Below are 18,094 nucleotides of genomic sequence, written 5' to 3'. Positions count from 1 at the left end.
CCATACAAAGACAGATTTAAGCTGCTGATACCCAATCAGAATCTGGCTAAAATTTGGTCAGATGTAAATGAAGGAGGTTTGAATTTCACTTTGGTTCAAGGACTGCATCGGCTCATTGATGTGGTTCTTGCTCCAGTGGTTTACATTCCCTTCCTTGTAACTTTACACTATATATCCCTGTATTTAGTTTTGGTTATTTTATTAATAAATGGTACAAGAAAGTATAAAGTATAAAGCAACTTTGCAAAATACATTAATTATGCATTTATTGTTTGTTGCTTGAGAAAGAGATTACCACCCTGAAATTCTCCACTTAATCATGTAAAAGAACAAAATCTGTACCAATTCTCTTGATTGAAGTAATAAGTGGAACATAAATGTAATAAAGCCCCTACAGTGTCATTTTTGTTTTTGGCAGTAGAACATACAGATCAAGGTGGTCAAGCCATGAAGCAGTTTCATTCTACTACATTTTTATTATGGTAGATTGCAGTGCACAGTTGCTACATTCCTTTCAATTTAGATACAGGATGACAGTTGAAGAATCAGACTGGCCTACCAGAGTATCAAGGATCTTCCAGCGGGTCCAGGTCCAGTGGAGCACAGCCTATTGGAATTACCAAAACCCTATCTTTATTTCTACAATTGCTACAAGATTGGACCCATGGTGTCAGTTGGTAAGCCATAGGAGAACATGTCCAACACCAGACACTTGCCATACCCATCCACATAGGAATTCTTATTTCTACCAGGGTGAAAAAAACCTATACCATTTGGCAATAATATAATTGCTCTGAGAGTGGGTCCAGGGTGTCAGGTTCCATAAGGTAAGGTGAGGACCTTGCCTCAGGAGGCAGTGAACCAGGGGAAGCAAAAAAATGTAGCAGTTGTTACTAGAAGTTCCTAAACCTGACCGTTATGCCAACCTAGCTGTCCCTTCTCAACCTGTCATTCAGAGTTTCTAATGCTAACGGACTCTTGATGTACAAATATGGCAGCCCCCTTATGGAGGAACTTGGGGGATCTGATACATAATGTAAAAGCATTGGGAAATACTTTTATGGTAAAATTATAAAGCTCATGCAAAGACAATGTGATATATTTAAAAAACAATTTCATTTTTTAGTGTTAGTAACTCTTTAAGCCCTCAAGACATGATAAAAGGAAAAGAAAGCTCAAGAAGAGAAAGAGAAGAGAGGAACTTGGAACTTGCCGCTGAAATATTATTTAAAAAAATGTTACTTTTAATACTCTCTGCCCATGATGTAAGTGTTATTTTGGCAGTTAGAGTTATATTAATACATGTTGTGGTTTGTGTATTTCCTGTGATACGCAATTGTGTAAGCTGACAGTTTCCATGTCACTTGGAAGCATTTTGTGTTGTGCAGTTTTCCAATACATCTCTCAGTTTGTGACAGTATTCATGGAAATTCCACCTTTTGGCAGAATTTTCTGGCAGCTGTACAGTATATTGGGTCAATGTGGGTCTGGGGTTTCATTTTCAGGTAAATTTCATGTGATTTTCATGGTATATCGGTGTAATGAGACTTCAGAAACAAAAAGGATATTTTTTATTTGTGAACTGGATTTCACAGCAAACACTCAACTTATTATCTCCTGTATGACTGTATATGAAATGACATGCACTCAAATAAAATGTTTTCTTTTAATTGAAATACCTTTTATAGTATACCCAGTACCTGGAAAAATGTTTTTTTTGGAGGGGGGGATATTTCTGCACTTTCTTTGTTTGGTGTTATTGACTTAATAATTATGACTTGTAATATAGTGCAGTATTTTGATAAATTCCAGACAGACAAGTGAGAGATTTAGATAGCCCAAGCCTAGGAAAGATGTACCTTGTGTACCGTTCACTGCAAAAAACTATTCAGTACTAACTAATCAGTACAAATCACCAGTTACTGAACTGAAAGAGTAAGATGTGGCCCAAACTTGTGGCAAGGCCACAATGACCCGGGCCTAGAGCGGTGCTATTTTAGGGGTGGCATGCCTTAGGGCTCTGGCACACGGGGAGATTAGTTGCCCGCGACAAATCTCCCCGAATTGCCATCCCACTGGAGACAATGTAAGTCGCAGGTGGGATGGCACACGCTGCGCAGGCGATTTCGGCTAATTGCCGAAGTTGCCTCGCAAGGCATTTTCGGTGATTTGCCGAATTCGCACCGCCGCATGTGCCATCCCACCGGCGACTTACATTGTCGCCGGTGGAATGGCAACTGATGGCAACTCAGGGAGATTAGTCGCCCGCGAACAGGGAGATTTGTCGCGGGTGACTAATCTCCCCGTGTGCCAGAGCCCTAAGATGTGGCCCAAATTTGTGGCAAGGCCACAATGACCCGGGCCTAGAGCGGTGCTATTTTATGGGTGGCATACCTTATAGGCTGTACAGACACAAACAATACAACAAACATATCACATTATCCTTTACTAAGATAGCAGGACATTTTTACAGGCTGCTTAAATCAAGAATGGCTGGGGTTAATCAATGATGAGTTAGTGGAAAGTAACTGGCATAGTGATAATATCCAAACCCATCAGACTTCACTGTCTTGGAACTGGGAATAATGGTATATAGACAGGGGGCCTGGAGCATTCATTGATCCGCTGACAGTGAAGGGTGGGGATATCTCCAGATCCATTGACTTCAGCTGTCTGAAAAAAAATTAGGAGAGGAGGTAAGTAAAGTAGGAAATACAAATGCTGATAAATGACAAAAAGGATGAAACTGGTGCGACAGTAAGGAAAAGCTTGCTCATACAATGGAGACTGCTGTCCCACGCCCTCCCCTGACCCACATTTAGGCTGAATAGATATACCTTTGGCTATCAGTCAATACCGGGGCTTTGATATTTACCCAACGTAGAGGAAGTGACGTCTTTAATTTCTTCTGTTAAGTACATTGTAAACTATTTTCTTTTTTTTTGTCTTACCTTCAACATTTTTGGTCAAAGTATACAAGCCCATATATAAAGTGTAATGGAATCTTTGTGTACATGCAAGTCCAGGCATTTTCTCTTGTTTAATTGGGAACATTTTTTTTAAATAAAAAAAAAACCTTTTGAGTTTTGAAAACTCAGATTTGCCTCTGCAAAATTCCATTTTTACCCACTGGATCAATGGGAATGGATCCACATGAAAGGACATTCCACAGAAAATTCCACATTTCCAAGTTACACTGAAAAAGTAATTGCATAATGCAAAAAAGATGTATATTATAGATCATTTATGTATTATACAATAAATATATATATATATATATATATATTGTATATAATATATTTAGAGAACAATGTGGCAAAAGCAAGGTTGTAGTTACATTGTTCTGACATTAGTACCCTAAACATCTATGGTGTTTGGTGACCTTTAATGATGAGGGCAATTTTTCGGCAGGCATGGATTTGCAGCAAATTTCCGCATTTCGCCATTGGCGAATTGTTTTGCGAAACCTTCGGTGAAAATTTGCAGTGTAGAAATTCGTTGCACAGAAATTTTTTTTGTTGCGCGTCAAATTGGGCGCAGTAGCGTCAAAAAAAGGGTGCGGACGCGTCAAAAAGCACGGGTGACAAAAAATATACGTGGGCGACGAAAAAGACGCGGCCAACAAAAAAAATCGTGCAACAAATGCGGTTTGTAAATTTTAAGCCGTTTCATGAATTTTCTTGCCGTTTCGCAAATTTTATGGCCAAGCAAAATGGACAGATTCGCTCATCACTAGTGACCTTGTCTGTCTACTAGTAATTAGCGCAATATATTTTTACTGCTTTTTTAGAGATAATAATTAACCAGGTCAATGGAGTATCCTATTTTTTTTTATAACTTTGCCTGATAAGCCCTGCCACCTGCTTCTAAGGGTGAGGCACACTGGGTGTATAGAAGCAGATCCTCTTCCATACACTCTAGTGTGCAGCTGTACTGACATTTGGCCCTTTAGAATAGTCTTTAGAATAGTCACAAAATCATCTCCTTACCCCAATTTCAATGAAAGATATCTTTCATAAAATATTTGAAATCTCCCTATTTCCCTTTGATTAACATTCTCATATGAAGTCCCTAGTAATGAATGTGGTGCCTCTGCTGACGCAAGTAAAATTGCTACAACACACAAAAACTCTGTGTGTGTGTCTCAGCAGGGGAAGAATGGGCCCCAGATCACTACCCAGAATCACCCCCATACCTTGGGCCCTATCTGGTCCTAATCCTTTAGATGGTCTGTTACAAGGAAATACAGTTATAAACAGGGTATATTTGCATGCACATCTGCCATTGTTGTCAGAATGTCTTGTTTCTTGTATGTCTTGTTTCTTGAATGTGTTATAATTCTTTTATTTGTGTTGCTATGGAAATAAAGATGTGCACAACCTAGTTTTAGATTTTCACTCACCTGATATTGTATAGATTAAATACAAAGCTTGACTCTGAAAATAATATGAAACAAAATATGTATTAATGTCTCAACTAAAACAGGTTTTAGGCAGGGACAAATTTAGGGTAGGGCAAAGTGGTCACTTGTTTGTACAAATTAAATATTCAGATTTTAGTTTAATAGAATGACACCTTCTGCCACCCCCTCCCTTTACTCCTTCATCTCCTGCATTTCTGAGAATCTTACCTTGCCAGCAGCGCCCACTTTGGTACCATCGTATCAGGATATAGAGAGCTGTGGCCCCAAGCATGACAGTTAGGCTACTGCCCAAAACAATACCAAGTGCATCTGCCATGACTGTAAAAGAAAGGGCAAGAGGTTTTAGGTATTTTGTAATAGGTTTGCTTGCCTTCTTTTAAGCTGAGTTGGGAGTAATTGCTGTACATTTGAAGGGTGGACCATGGAAAAAAAATCACTTTTAATTAATACAAGTTGCTGGGTTGCATTGATTTAAATTCAAAATCAATACTGCCCTTCTTGCAGAGTTTTCTAAAAGTTTCAATGATTTTCCAGATATTCTGGTTACCCTTTGCAATTCTCAGCTGCTTCTAGAAGAGTGGCAGCTGAACCCTGAAAAAAATCCACTCTAGACGGCTACCTGTTTGTCCATAAAACTGTAATCCAAAGTGAGGCTAACATATCAACACTGGGCAACTTTGCACCTGGTAGGCAAACTATAGCTTTTTTCAGCAAGCTGCAGGAGAAATAAACATTTGATCGGTTGCCATGGGTTATTGCCCACATGCAAATTTGTCCAGTGTTCACAAAGAAGCCAACAAGCTACAGTGATCAGAATGAAATGTTTTACTGACTGGGCGAATCCCTCTGGAATTTTGTTGTTTATAATTTAAAGTAAAATGTGTTAATATGTGTCCCCTCCTCCTCATACACCCACCCACTTATCAATAGCTGCGTCATTTACAGGTGAGAAATGGCATTAACCAGCAGATGAATAAAATTACCACAGACCAGTTAGCACTCCCACTACAGGCATCATGCTGGGGACATATATTCAACCAAATGAAATGTCAATACAGAAATGTATAAGTGATAAATTCTGTTTAAATAAATGGGGAAAAAATATACATTAATGTTACTCAAGAATTAATATGAAACTAAGGAAGTCTGCCCCATGTGTACAGCCACCATCTTGTATTGGGTTCCATGGGCTACACTGTAATGTAGGTCTGAATGTAACAAATAAAAAACAACTGACTGGTACAATTAACATAAATGTCTTGCTGATTAATGTGAACTTCTTAAGGTTATTAATTCTTTAGCTTTACAGTATCTAGTTGTTTAGCCGAGTTTCTTTAGATTTAGCCCTACTGGATACTATCATAACCTGAATGAATAAACACTTTTATAGACAATTCTTAAGGTTATCCATCCCAATAAAGACCTTGGCATTTAAAAAAACTGGGTCGTTGTTGCATTTCTGCTTGTTGATAACAAATGGAGGGCTCACATCACAGTCAACTGCAGAGTGAGTTAGTCTGTTGTTTTCACTTGTGGTTGGCATGACAGAAGGGTTATTTTCAACAACAAGGGGCTCTCCCATGTTAATTACACACTTACAGACACATCACAACAATATTCACAACATTTGGTTGGATTTTTTTTCACCTATGCAATGATAAAGTTCCCATAAGAAAAATATATAATGTAATTGAATGAAATTTATATAATGTTGGCTATAGACTTTACTTCAGAAGCAAAGCAATCATTACATTACATTACAGCAGTCTCTGCTGATTTGTACTACAATCCTGTGCGTAGCCTGTATATGGGCAGGTTTTATTTTTAATAAATAGTATTACACTATGTTTGTTTTCTCTCATTTTACCATAATTTGAGGATCCCGCTTTATCACTACCATCAAGAATCTGCAGATTTACTTTGCCTTGCTGTATTTTACATCTGGTGAGTGCATCAGCTCACCATTTTGCACTGGTACACAGAGCACTATAATCTGGCACACTGGAGCACAGGTCCCTACAATTTCTAACCTCTGTACCACAAATCTTACCTTTCGTTCTGCTCACTCTGGTGGGTATCGGCCAGGCTGTTGGGGAAAACACATGTTGAATATTTGCCAACAGAATGCTGTGGTAAATGACCAGGGCCACCAATATCTCTTGCAAACAATTCTTTATTAAATCCCACGTACATAATATAAATTATTTGGCAGAAACTCACACACGAAGCAACTTCAGGCACACTCCCCCTTAAAGAACTTTTTTCCTTGGAGGTAACTCACTTTAATTTAAGTTTGATATGCCCAGTACAGAAGATCCTATAGCGATGTCTTTCTCCCTGGCACACTACTTGCCCCGGATCTCACCCACTCCCTGAAGGGATCCTAACCCATCTAACCTTCTTTGTGGAGCAAAGGGCTGCTCTGCTACTTTTCCCCTACTTTTTTTTCCTAGAGTGACTATCACATCAAACTCAACACTAACTTTTCTTAGCTAATCTTTAATCATGTAACCCCCTCCCATCAAGGTGAGGTCCCAGAAAAGACCCTAGAACACACTGCCATCTACTGGGCAAAAGAAATACAGGATGTATTTTCTTCTTTCGTGTATACATGTCCTTCTGTGTTCCTTCTCTCAGAAAAATTGTTCAGGGCACAGAATGAGTCTGCTCAGTTTGCTCCTCTCTCCCACTCCCTTCTACTCCTCCCCTTCCCATCATCTCTCTCTCCCCTTCCCAACTGTGCTCCAATCTGAGCTACCAGCAGCCAGATCTGCAGCATGTAAGCTACTGAGACCAAGCTAAAATGGCAGCTGCTATCTTAAACAAACAGGGAGGGTGCTTCTAGGGCTGTTTACTCAGGTATGGTAAAGCTTTCTACAAAATAAATATAGCATTCTAGCTTGTACTATTGTCTTTCCTTCTCCTTTTAAAATCTCTTGGTGTCTGAAAATTTTGTTGATGTTATTGTTACTTTTGTGCTTGAACAAAAGTATTCAAAAATAAATATGATATTTCAATTATAGAATTAGATTCAAATTAGACACAAATTAGTTAATCTATACGGTATGATAAATCAACTATTTGTAAAGGACAAAAACATTCCCAGCTTTCCAGGAGGCTCTCTATACTTTGCACCATCATTCTGGTGTATGTATGTGGTGGCTGTGCACTAAATAGCTCTGGAGTAACACAAAGATTTACCATGGGCATAAAACTCTTTTATGACATAGCTGCCATCTGTAATTTTATCTGATTTTAACCCTGTCTCAGGATATGTTTGTCCTGGTTGTTCAGGTTGACCAATTCCACAAAAGTCTCAGTATTGTGTCTTACCAAAAAGTTACTGAAAAGCGAGTCCGTAACTATGCACAGTATGGTGTATCATATTTGGTAGGCAGAGAACACTATTGCCCTTTTTAAAATGATGCCCAAAAAGAACATAATAAAGGCAGCAGTTAGCAGGCCAGGAAGGAAGTGCTACTTTTTTTATTACTAAGCTCAGAATAGGCAGTGTCTGCAAGTAGAACCCACACAGATGTAGGAAACCACAGAAACAGCAGCAAGATTAATATTATATATAAATATACTGTACATGGTTAGAATGCAATAAAACATCTTACCACAATGCACTTACAACATATTCAATGGCTGAATATTAAGACAAATTATATTCTAAAATGCTAGGCAAGCTCCTTGTTTCACTGTAGTACTCTGCACATTTTGACCTCTATATTGAATAAAGGTTAGTAAAACTTTAGTTGGCACTAAAATAACATTTTAATAAGTTGTTAATGTTAAGGGGAATGTTAAAAGCCAGATTTAGCAGATGCAAAAGAAAGCTTCAATGGGTCCAATATGCCAAGGAAACCCAGTTAGGAGTATGCCAAGGTAAGCCCAGTTAGGAGTATACACTTGGCTTTTAAATAGGTTAGGTATACTTTCTGCATTATATTATCCTTTCTCAGCGCTGTCACCTCTGTTTCAGAACACCAGAGTGCTGCATAACTACTGACATTCTAATGGATATAGAACAATATTATTTATGGGCACCCCCTGGTACTGACCAGCTACTCTCTACAGAAGGAGCCTCACACATTTAGGCTTCAATGTAGAAAAGAAATATTCTATGCACACAATAAACTCTGCAATCATACATTGGGTACGAAATGTGTAAGAAATGATGCAAAGTTTGCACCAGACCTAAAAACCTATAGCAACCAATCTCCCGATAAAATTTATTACTCCCTTGTTTAAAAGTAAATATCTGACTGAATGCTATGGGTTACTAAACCTGGTCCACACTTATAGTAACTTTTTACATTACTTCCCTAAGAGAAGGTACATAGACCTGTCACCTGACTCAAGCACATTATTCCAGAATGATACAAGTACAAGCAAAAGTCCAATAGATGGCAGTAAACACAAATGAAACAATTACACTGCAAATTGTAAAAAAAACTGTAATCTGGCAATGTCAGATAAATAATCAAATATATTCACTAAAAGGTTAAATGTACTGTTTCTTAAAAGTAAGGAATAGCAGCCTAAATACTAAGAAGGCAAGTTCTATGAAAGGGCATGTCAACTCTAAATTTTCCTACCATGTTTTTAAGTTGGGTAGTTCCCCTACCAAAATAGCATCATTTGTACTGCATATATCCCATCCGGTCACTCCCATATATCCCATCCAGCACTCCGCGCACGAATAACACAATAATACGGATAATACCTGACAAAAAAGAGAGACTATGCCTGGGTATAAGCAGTGCTAGCGGCTACTGGCGAGCACAGGGGTATAGAGGGTCCAGTGGGGACTGCAGACTAATTATCCAATTAATAATATACAGTATGTGTAACACAGAACATCTTCTGGACCCTAGTAGCATGAAACTGCATACTATTGAACAAAAAGGAACATTTGAAGTGGTTAGAAGAAACCACTGTCTTGTATTTTGTTTTACTGTATCTCTCCCATCCACCCTAAGAAATAAGGCAACCAATGAGCCCATGTTTGCTTGCTGCTTGTCTGTTAGTTGAAGCTGGAGTCTCCTTACTCTTAGCACTATTCCTGATTGAAGTCTGACAGTGCTTACAAAGATTGTTTTGTTTAATACAGGGCCTGACTTTCTGTAACAATTACCATGATGGCTTAAGGCTCCATATTTTTCAGTGCAATAGAGGAGCTATGCCCTGGGCCAGTTTGTTTTTACAGAAGAGTTCATTATCAATGATAATTGGCACCCACTTAATTCTTCATAAAAGGGATGTCAACATTATACAGTGAGAGGCAGAGTGAAACGTACTAGTTAGGCAGGAACCAATGAATTATAACGCTGGTGAAAATCTGACTCCTTCTGTAAGCAGAGACACACTGCTAATTCCGGTCTTCACTGACGCCCTTTTGGGGCCCGGAACTTTCTGCTGCAGTCCTAGCTGGGGCCCTACAGACTGCAGAGTACATATAATCAAATTCGAGTTACAGACAAGGATCAGGCAGAAGCGTGGTCAGGAAATGGGCAAAGGTCAAGTTGAGCAGCAAGAAACATAGTCAGGAAACAGGCCAAAGTCAAAAACCAGGATACCAATCAAAACAGGCTTAAACAGGAACTGACACAACCAGAAGCCAGCTTGGGCAAAGATGGAATGAAAGAAAAGGTTTAAATAGGCAGTTTTGGCACCAAAACAATAAAGGAAGTGAGGAAAAGGAAATACACAAAAATGTATACCAAGATGGCACCTAAAGCTTCATGCACGGAAGCACTGATTATTATAGGAGTGTGTCTGCCGGCCAGTGTGACCTAAGGTAAGGGAAGGCGTCGGACTGGCTGAGCGACTTACACAGAGGATATTGACACCCCAGATACATTAAATACAGTGAAAGGCAGTGAATCTTTAGCCCTAAATATATTATGTACTGAGGTAATAAGTCCTAACACCCCAGACCCTGCCCCCTTACCATTGGAGGTTTTAGCATTGTACAGATTAAAAGAAATCGTCTGCATTGCTAAAATCGTTCCCATGTAAGTAAAGCACCGAAGCAGTAGAAACAGGAACAAAACTCAAAACTGGGAGTTAAGAATTTAATATGTGAGATAATGGGTGCATTAAAGGATTTGCATTATTCTGAAAGCACAGGATCATGGATTGTTGCCTATACATTATTAGAGGAATGCTGAGAGAGAGACACACATAAAGATATTAAGATGTGGTCACCAATGTTGAGAAATTCTGTAGTACAGTAGTATTAATTCATGACCGCAAAGCATTGTCACAATAAATGTTCAATGGGTGGTTTCCTGCAACAGTGTGAAATACTAAAGACTGAAACATCAGGACTTCATTCATGCCTAAGCTGCTTACAAGTAAATCATGTATTTTCCAGGGAGTTTCCCACAGTAGGAATGGTTAACTCCTTACATGACCTTCAAAACTCATATTAGCCAACTAAAAAAGCAGCTACTAATCTTTTGTTGTGACCTGAACTTTATTCTTACTTCCATAGTATTGTATAACTGCAAAAAAGGTATTACTTTATAGATGTGAAATATCTCTTCCAAGCAAGGTCTCAGGCTGCCTTAAAATTTCGTTTAATCAGTGATCCCTTACCATTGGCTTGTGAGCAACATGTTGCTCACCACCCACTTAGATTTTGCTTCCAGTGGCCTGCATACATGGAAATTCTTATTTAGGAGAAACAGTTTCAGTTTCTACATTCAAAGAATAAAAGGCTTACCTAAAAGCTAGTGGGAATTAAGATGCATTGTGCTGGGGTGTATGTGACCCCTAAGTGAGACAATTCAAGGAGGTTATGAGATATATAGCAGTTCTAGGGGTTAAGGTAGATGCCAGGGCATTAAAGGAGAAACTTGTATGTTGCCCATCAAGAACATTCAAACACTTTGACTCATTGGTTCCCAATACATACACCTATGCAGCTTGAATGGAAAATGTTTGACAATCACAGATTCAGTTAATGATGATTCCCTTGTAGAAAGAGTTAGATATTATGGTGCATAGTAGAAAACAAAACACAACAGCCAAATGTATTTAATCACATAGCTATTGCTGCTTTAAGTTGAAATGTATTTCATTTAATAAGAGATACAGAGAACAGAGGACTCAGCACTCACAGGTCTAGGTGAAAAGACAAAATATGTTTTTAATAAGAGAATATAAAACACTGTGGAAAATGCAGGTTTTTAAAGTTATTCTATTCCACACAAGCCACAGTTTATCACATGGAGCACGGTTTTAACAATGCCAAAATTGAATCATAATCTCTTATGACAGTTCGAGGTCCAAACTTTTGGCCAACTATTTAACAATTCTGATCAATATGTATAAACTCCAGTTGAGCCAACACTCATTTTTATTTGCCAGTTTAGCTGTTTTAGGTTTTCATACTGCCGATTAATGTGCATATTTGTTAGTGTGCGTGGCAACTGACCCATATTAGATGAACCTATGGATGAAGCAACCTATAATCTCTGTATTTGTCATTAATACTGGAAAACCAATGAACCAGGTCATCCTCTGTGCAGGACACACCCTGTCTCATATACTAATTTAAAAAAACACACAGAAAAGAGTCATACCAAAATGAATAAACAATAACCTCGTGAACTATGGTTTATAAAAGACAATGGGTTCATGATTCACTGCAACAGAATTTAAAACCCTGACACCAGTTATGTTCCTGCTCTGTTATGGCTATGCCTGCATTCATCCAATGAATTTCCCTGTCATTTGACATACTTGAATCAAGCTTAGTCACTGCCAGGTCCCAGTAGCACCCTAACATACTAGCCTTACCTATGCACTTAGCTTTGCTGTTCCAAATGACTAAGGATATCACTATAAAGTTTCTGTATTAGTTTTATGATGCGTATAAAATTGGTATCACAAATAGTAATCTCTACTGGATGTCTTATTAATGCATACATACCTCCCAACTGTCCAGATTTTCACGGGACAGTCCCAGCAGTCTCAAATTCTTACTGAAAAGTCCCTCATTTTCCTTGATCTCCTGCACTGAACGCTTAAAAAGATACAATGTTTCCCAAACTTAATTAAATAAGTAGCTTTTGGCAGAGAGCCCACAAAAGTTAACAAGCTACACCTGCACTAAGATACAATTGTAACTAATAAGATAATAAGTTCTCTTGCAGGAAGCGAGACTTGCGGCTTAAAGGACAATTTCACCTTTTTTATCAAAACTGTAATTACACATAAAACAAGACCTCAAACCCCCCAGAATTGTGTGAAAAATGTAAATAACCTGCCAAATTTTGGAAAATGGTAGTGGTATTTAGGGGGTGTTGTCGCAAAAATGGGTGTGGTCAAAAAAATTTCATCACACTATGGGCAGCATTTCTTTTTGCCCCTCTTTGCATTTTTCAAAAGTTGGGAGGTTTGGCATTATAAGGAATGTTCAATGCTGCATAAGATAAAATACTCATAGAAAAATTAATTCCAAGACCATGTTGGGAATGTTATGAATCCATATTATTTGTGACTTGATTATTTGTGTCTTCCATTTTCACCATGATAAATTCAGTTCCTAACTATCATTCTTACTTCAGTTTAGAAATTATTTAACTGGATTTAAAAAACTGTCAGTGAACAATAGTATGTTAATAAAACTATATCTACACCTGATAGCATATCCCCTCTGCTAATATGAAACTACCACTGTCATAAATAAAATCCAACAAGCCAGTGTGTGATATGTGGACTCATTTACTAACTACATTTAATAACTACACTTGCGTCCATAGAAACTCATTATGCCACTGTACTCATTGCTGTAAGTGCAAGGAACCTGCCAGTGACCAGGCATTACATACAGGGTTCCCTTGCTCTCCTTCCCCACACACAGACCAAACAGCATGCAAATTGTCCTTGAAAGCATTTGTCTGTTTGGTTCCTCCTGGGAAAAATATTAAATAGCCAGTACTTGCTGCACCACTGAAATAAGCACATACATGCAGATAAACAAGGATTCCTATGAAGGATAACCTATGCCGGTATTACTAGTAAAACTATTAGTTTTACTAAATAATTTGTAAACATCCTGCCTTCTTATAAACAGGATGCCTTTAACTCTCAAGACCAACTCTTTTGAAATAGTAATTTATGTCTGAAGAAATATAAAATGCCTGTAAGGTTATTGTTTCTATCACTTCCCCTTAATCAGCATAACAAGGAAGTTCTGTGATAAAGCATGAGAGTAGCAGATGATATTGTCATGACAGCATCTACAAACTCACATTTCTTAGAAGTGCAAGGAACTTGCATTGATTTTAATTGTGGCTATGTTTATATTGGTGCGTAGATATTTCAGATTATTCTTGTTTTCTGATTATTCTATTTGAATTATTCTCTTTGAATTGCCTCCCATGTACAGCTATTTTTGGCAACAGAAACCAGAGAGGAGGTTGAAAGAATGTAAAATGTGCCAACTAGCCCTGTGTGACTCACCAGTCTGCTCACCAGACTTGTTCTCACTGGGTAACCACAGATATGAAGCAACACACGTGTCAGAAAATGACATTATCATACGCTCAGGCTAACACCCAAACAAGTTACAGTCAGTTTCAAAATATGAGCACTAAACTGGTACTGAGAAGGTTCTGTAAGGTGATATTAGAGAATACTTTCATTCTAGTAAATGTGATTAGTTGATTTATTTAGATTTTTTTCATGTTGTTCCTCCAAAGGTTCTGGGGCATAAAATGAGGGCACTGAAGAAACAGGAAAAGTATTTGTGCTCAGGTAAAACACTAGCAAGTAACTCAGAGTTCTCATAACTGGTACGTGTTCTAGTTAAGCAGTGAAGTACAGTACAGTACCATGCAAATAATTACTGTCACATGGATCCAGTAAATAGAAAATCTAATAGCAGCATCCAGATACAGATACATAATAACTGAAGGATTACAAACATTTGACCTTTAATGAGCAGGTCCCCACCTTGAGTATGGGGTGATGTTCTACTTAGCTGAACTGAAAAAAACAAACTGATTAACTGAGGGAAATTATTATAAACCATGGAAAGTCTTGACAAACATCATTTGTTTGCTATGTAAATACAGCACGACTTGCAATTACCGCACACAAATATAAAACAGGTCAATATACATGTTTGTTAACTGTTTTTCCCCGATGATCCTGCGGTTAACAAGAAATTTTCCATTCTGACTGGAGAAAATCAGGTTTTAGCAGCGAAGTAGGGGTTTCTTTACTGTAAAAACTGCCTGGTTGTGGAGTTCAGATCTAAGTCCAACCATAAAAATATATGACGCCAAACTGTTCTACTGTAGCTTTCAAATAACCATGACAGCTTTGCTGTTCCAAGTTCTTTCCACTAATAGCCTTGCTTGCTCCACCTGGTGGCAGGATTTATTTTTGTATGTTTATATTATGTATACTTGAATATAAAAGTGACTGTAAGGTGACTTTAGTCCTGCACTGCTTACCCATAGATGTGTATTTCAGCGCTCCTAATCTTATAAACACTTGATATATATATATGGTTCATAATAAAAGATAAAAATGCTGTCCACTGCAATCCTGTTCAATCTGAGCTGCATGGAGCTGAGGACTCAGGAGCTAAATTCAGTTGTTTGTTATTTTCTACTTTACTGCTCTAGTTTAGCTGTTTAGAAGTTGTGAGGTTCCTACCCCCAAAGAAAAAGAAGAGAGTGCTCCTGTTTTCTGGCATTTACCCAGCAAATTAATCTCAAGTGAGTTATTACTGAACCAGTAAAACATATAAGCAATTAACTTCTCCCTTTTTCACAGGACAGACTTTTCAGAAACTTAAAGTGATACTGACATGTCCCACACAATGTAGAATCACAGTGTCGGAAAGAACAGGAAACTATAAACTATAGAGCATTTAAGTCTTTCTTTGTTAGTAATAATAATATATTTCTTATTGTAATATCACTCAATTAAAAAAAACCTTCATCACGATATAAACCAGTAGTTCCCAAACGGTGGAAATGGCCCCCCTAGGGGAGCCCTGAGTAGTAGCTGGCAGGGGCCCAGCCCGAAAGCCATTTGAGGTAAGATTTAGTGAAGATGCCTAAGCTTGAAGGTGATATGTTAGATGTACATTTCTTTGATGTTCTTGGAACTATAACTGAGGTCAGAAATGAAGACCAGGGGTGATGCTTTCCCCTGAGCCACCCTGAGGCAGCTCCTGCAATGCTGCCTCTGACGCTTACCTTTTTTGCACTGGTAGGGGCCTGGGGGGGGGGGGTGCAATTGCGCAATTGCTAGAAAAGCTGAATTTTAGGTTTAATAGCTGAAAATTTGACTCTTTAAGTTACCAGGTAACTTGTGGGCGCTGCTGCCTGAGGCAAGCTTCTCGACTCGACAGTCACTGTCGATTAGACAGTTTCTGAAGATCGCAAATATCACGAAAATGCTTATGAAAAAATCGTATGAAATCCAGTCTTTACATTCATTGTGAAATTATGGATTCTAGGTGTAACCTGTGACTTTCTCCTTTTTTCCAGCTTGAATGGCTGCCCCCTTGGCTACACAGCAGCTTGTTTATATAAACTATAGTAGTCTTTCTGACGCAAACATATAACTTTTACCAGTGCAGGGCAATAGTACATTATATTTTAATTACTTTACTTTTAAAACATTTTTATTTGTTGGTAATTTAGTCATTAACAATGTCTTATTAAAGTTCATTTTATACAGTATATGCATTCATTTGAAGTGCTACTACATATATCTACTTTTTCTTAAACTTTCATTTTGCCTACCTACCATGGAGTTGCTGCATTTGCATTGCTAATGTTTTAACAAGAATACAATTTTGCCCTTGGAAATGTATTTGCTATTAAAAGCAGTATCTGCCTGTTTATTGTTGCAGTGCAGCCAATGACTTGAATCACTGTTACAAAGGTCAACCAAATTTTTCCAAAATTCATTGCACAGGTCTGATAATCAATTAGCTACAATCGGTAATCCATAATACTGTAGTTTTCCACACAGAAATCAGTGAAGCCTATTATAGGCTCCTAGTCAGCCACATGTCACTTTTTTGGCCTAGCAGGATTTCAAGGAGGTTAAATTCAAAGACGTCAGCATTGTGTCTAGCGATAATCAAACAAGGCAATTTATTCCAATGTTTCACTGCTAATTACCCCTGTAATATTGTTCAGTATAACCTCTTGAAGGAAACCTCTGGACTGAACTTAACAATGAAGATCACCAGTGTAAAATACTTCCAGGCCTTTGTTTCATGTATAGCAACTCTGCCATTTCTCAAGATGTCACTGAGCTAAAAAGGGAGCCTATCTATGATTGGTGGGATCTAATGTTACAAGATTTCTACAGTTTGCTGAAAATTTAGTAAAAAGAACACTAAAAGGCAGAAAAAGTTCAACAGCTTTTAGGTGCCAAACTTTAGCTTATTTAAGAAAGCCCAGTCAGGAAAAAAAATTGCCCTCCAATATTTATACTTTTAGGGCTCATTGGGCCTAAATGCCTACAAGGGCACTGTTTGCACTGAGAGCAGCAGCAAACAGGCTCAGTGGATTCTGGCAAATGCCAGAGGGGCTGCTGTAAGATGCCATAGACAGGCTTTTTGGGCCTTTGTGTACTTGAAATGCCAGGACCTATTTTGAATACCACTAAACCCAACTATAAAGTTGTCCCCTAGCTCTCGATAAGGGTGAAGACACACGGAGCTACAAGAAGCTGCTACTTTACTCCAGAAAATACCCTGCCATAGACAGTACTGAGAATTGCCTCTGCTGAAACACAGAGAGACAATTAACAGTAAATGATCAGCATTGTCTATTTTTTGTAGCCGTGACAAGTAGCTGCTACTTGTTCTGTGTGTCTTCACCCTAAAAGTTGGTAAAAACTTAATTGCACAATTCACATACCTCCCAACATTTGAAAAACAAAAAGGAAAGGACAAAAGGAAAGGTTGCACATAGCGTGCTGAAGATTTTTTGGTCATGCCTATTTGGTGATCACACCCTTAAATACCACACCCATTTTTAAAAATGTGGCAGGTAATGTAAAGTTTAAACACGTCTGGTTGTTGTGGGGTCTTGTTTAATTTATTACAGTTTTTCTAATAAAGGTGAAATTGCCCTTTAAGATGCAGGTCTCAGACTTGCTAATCTTATTAGTTACAATTGTATCTAAGTGCAGGCCTTGAGTATTCTGACAAGCGCCTTCTTATCTAATTGAGTTTAGAAACTTTGTTTCCTGGCCATCCCCTGGCAGCATAACATTTGGGTTTATCCTCTACCAAATGTTATGCTGCCAGGGAGGATGGCCAGGAAAAGAAAATCTCGGTAAGTATGAATTGATTTTCTCCTTTCCTGGCCATCCCCTGGCAGCATAACATTTGGTAGAGGATAAACCCAAATGTTATGCTGCGAGGGAGGATGGCCAGGAAAAGAAAATCTCGGTAAGTATGAATTGATTTTCTCCTATCTTTTGCTGGGGTTCAGTGCAGGAGATCAAAGGGAAATGAGGAACTTTTCATTAAGAATCCAAGACTGCGGGCTGAGCTGCTAAAATTGGGACTGTCTATTGAAAATTTCGACAGTTAGGAGGTATGAATGCACCAGTTAGAATGCTACTGAAAATTCTCCAGTGAAAATGCTGATTGCCAGCACTATGTCAGTC

At 38.3% G+C, this 18,094-nt stretch overlaps 1 protein-coding gene across 1 annotated transcript; it reads right to left on the bottom strand.

Moving 5' to 3' along the window:
- Window positions 1-2,433: 2,433 nt before the first annotated feature.
- Window positions 2,434-6,508, bottom strand: smim35 (small integral membrane protein 35). Its single transcript, XM_031905445.1, has 4 exons — window positions 6,474-6,508; window positions 4,631-4,741; window positions 4,403-4,436; window positions 2,434-2,673 (listed from the first exon to the last, which is right to left on the bottom strand). The coding sequence occupies exons 2-4, from the start codon at window positions 4,737-4,739 to the stop codon at window positions 2,556-2,558; spliced, it is 261 nt and encodes an 86-aa protein (XP_031761305.1). The 5' UTR covers window positions 4,740-4,741; window positions 6,474-6,508; the 3' UTR covers window positions 2,434-2,555.
- Window positions 6,509-18,094: the final 11,586 nt, after the last annotated feature.

The sequence above is a fragment of the Xenopus tropicalis genome, chromosome 7 (assembly GCF_000004195.4).
Source record: "Xenopus tropicalis strain Nigerian chromosome 7, UCB_Xtro_10.0, whole genome shotgun sequence".
NCBI classification, from domain to species: Eukaryota; Metazoa; Chordata; class Amphibia; order Anura; family Pipidae; genus Xenopus; species Xenopus tropicalis.
The sequence above is the reverse complement of the archived record's forward strand: the minus strand, read 5'-3'. Positions and strand labels throughout refer to the sequence as shown.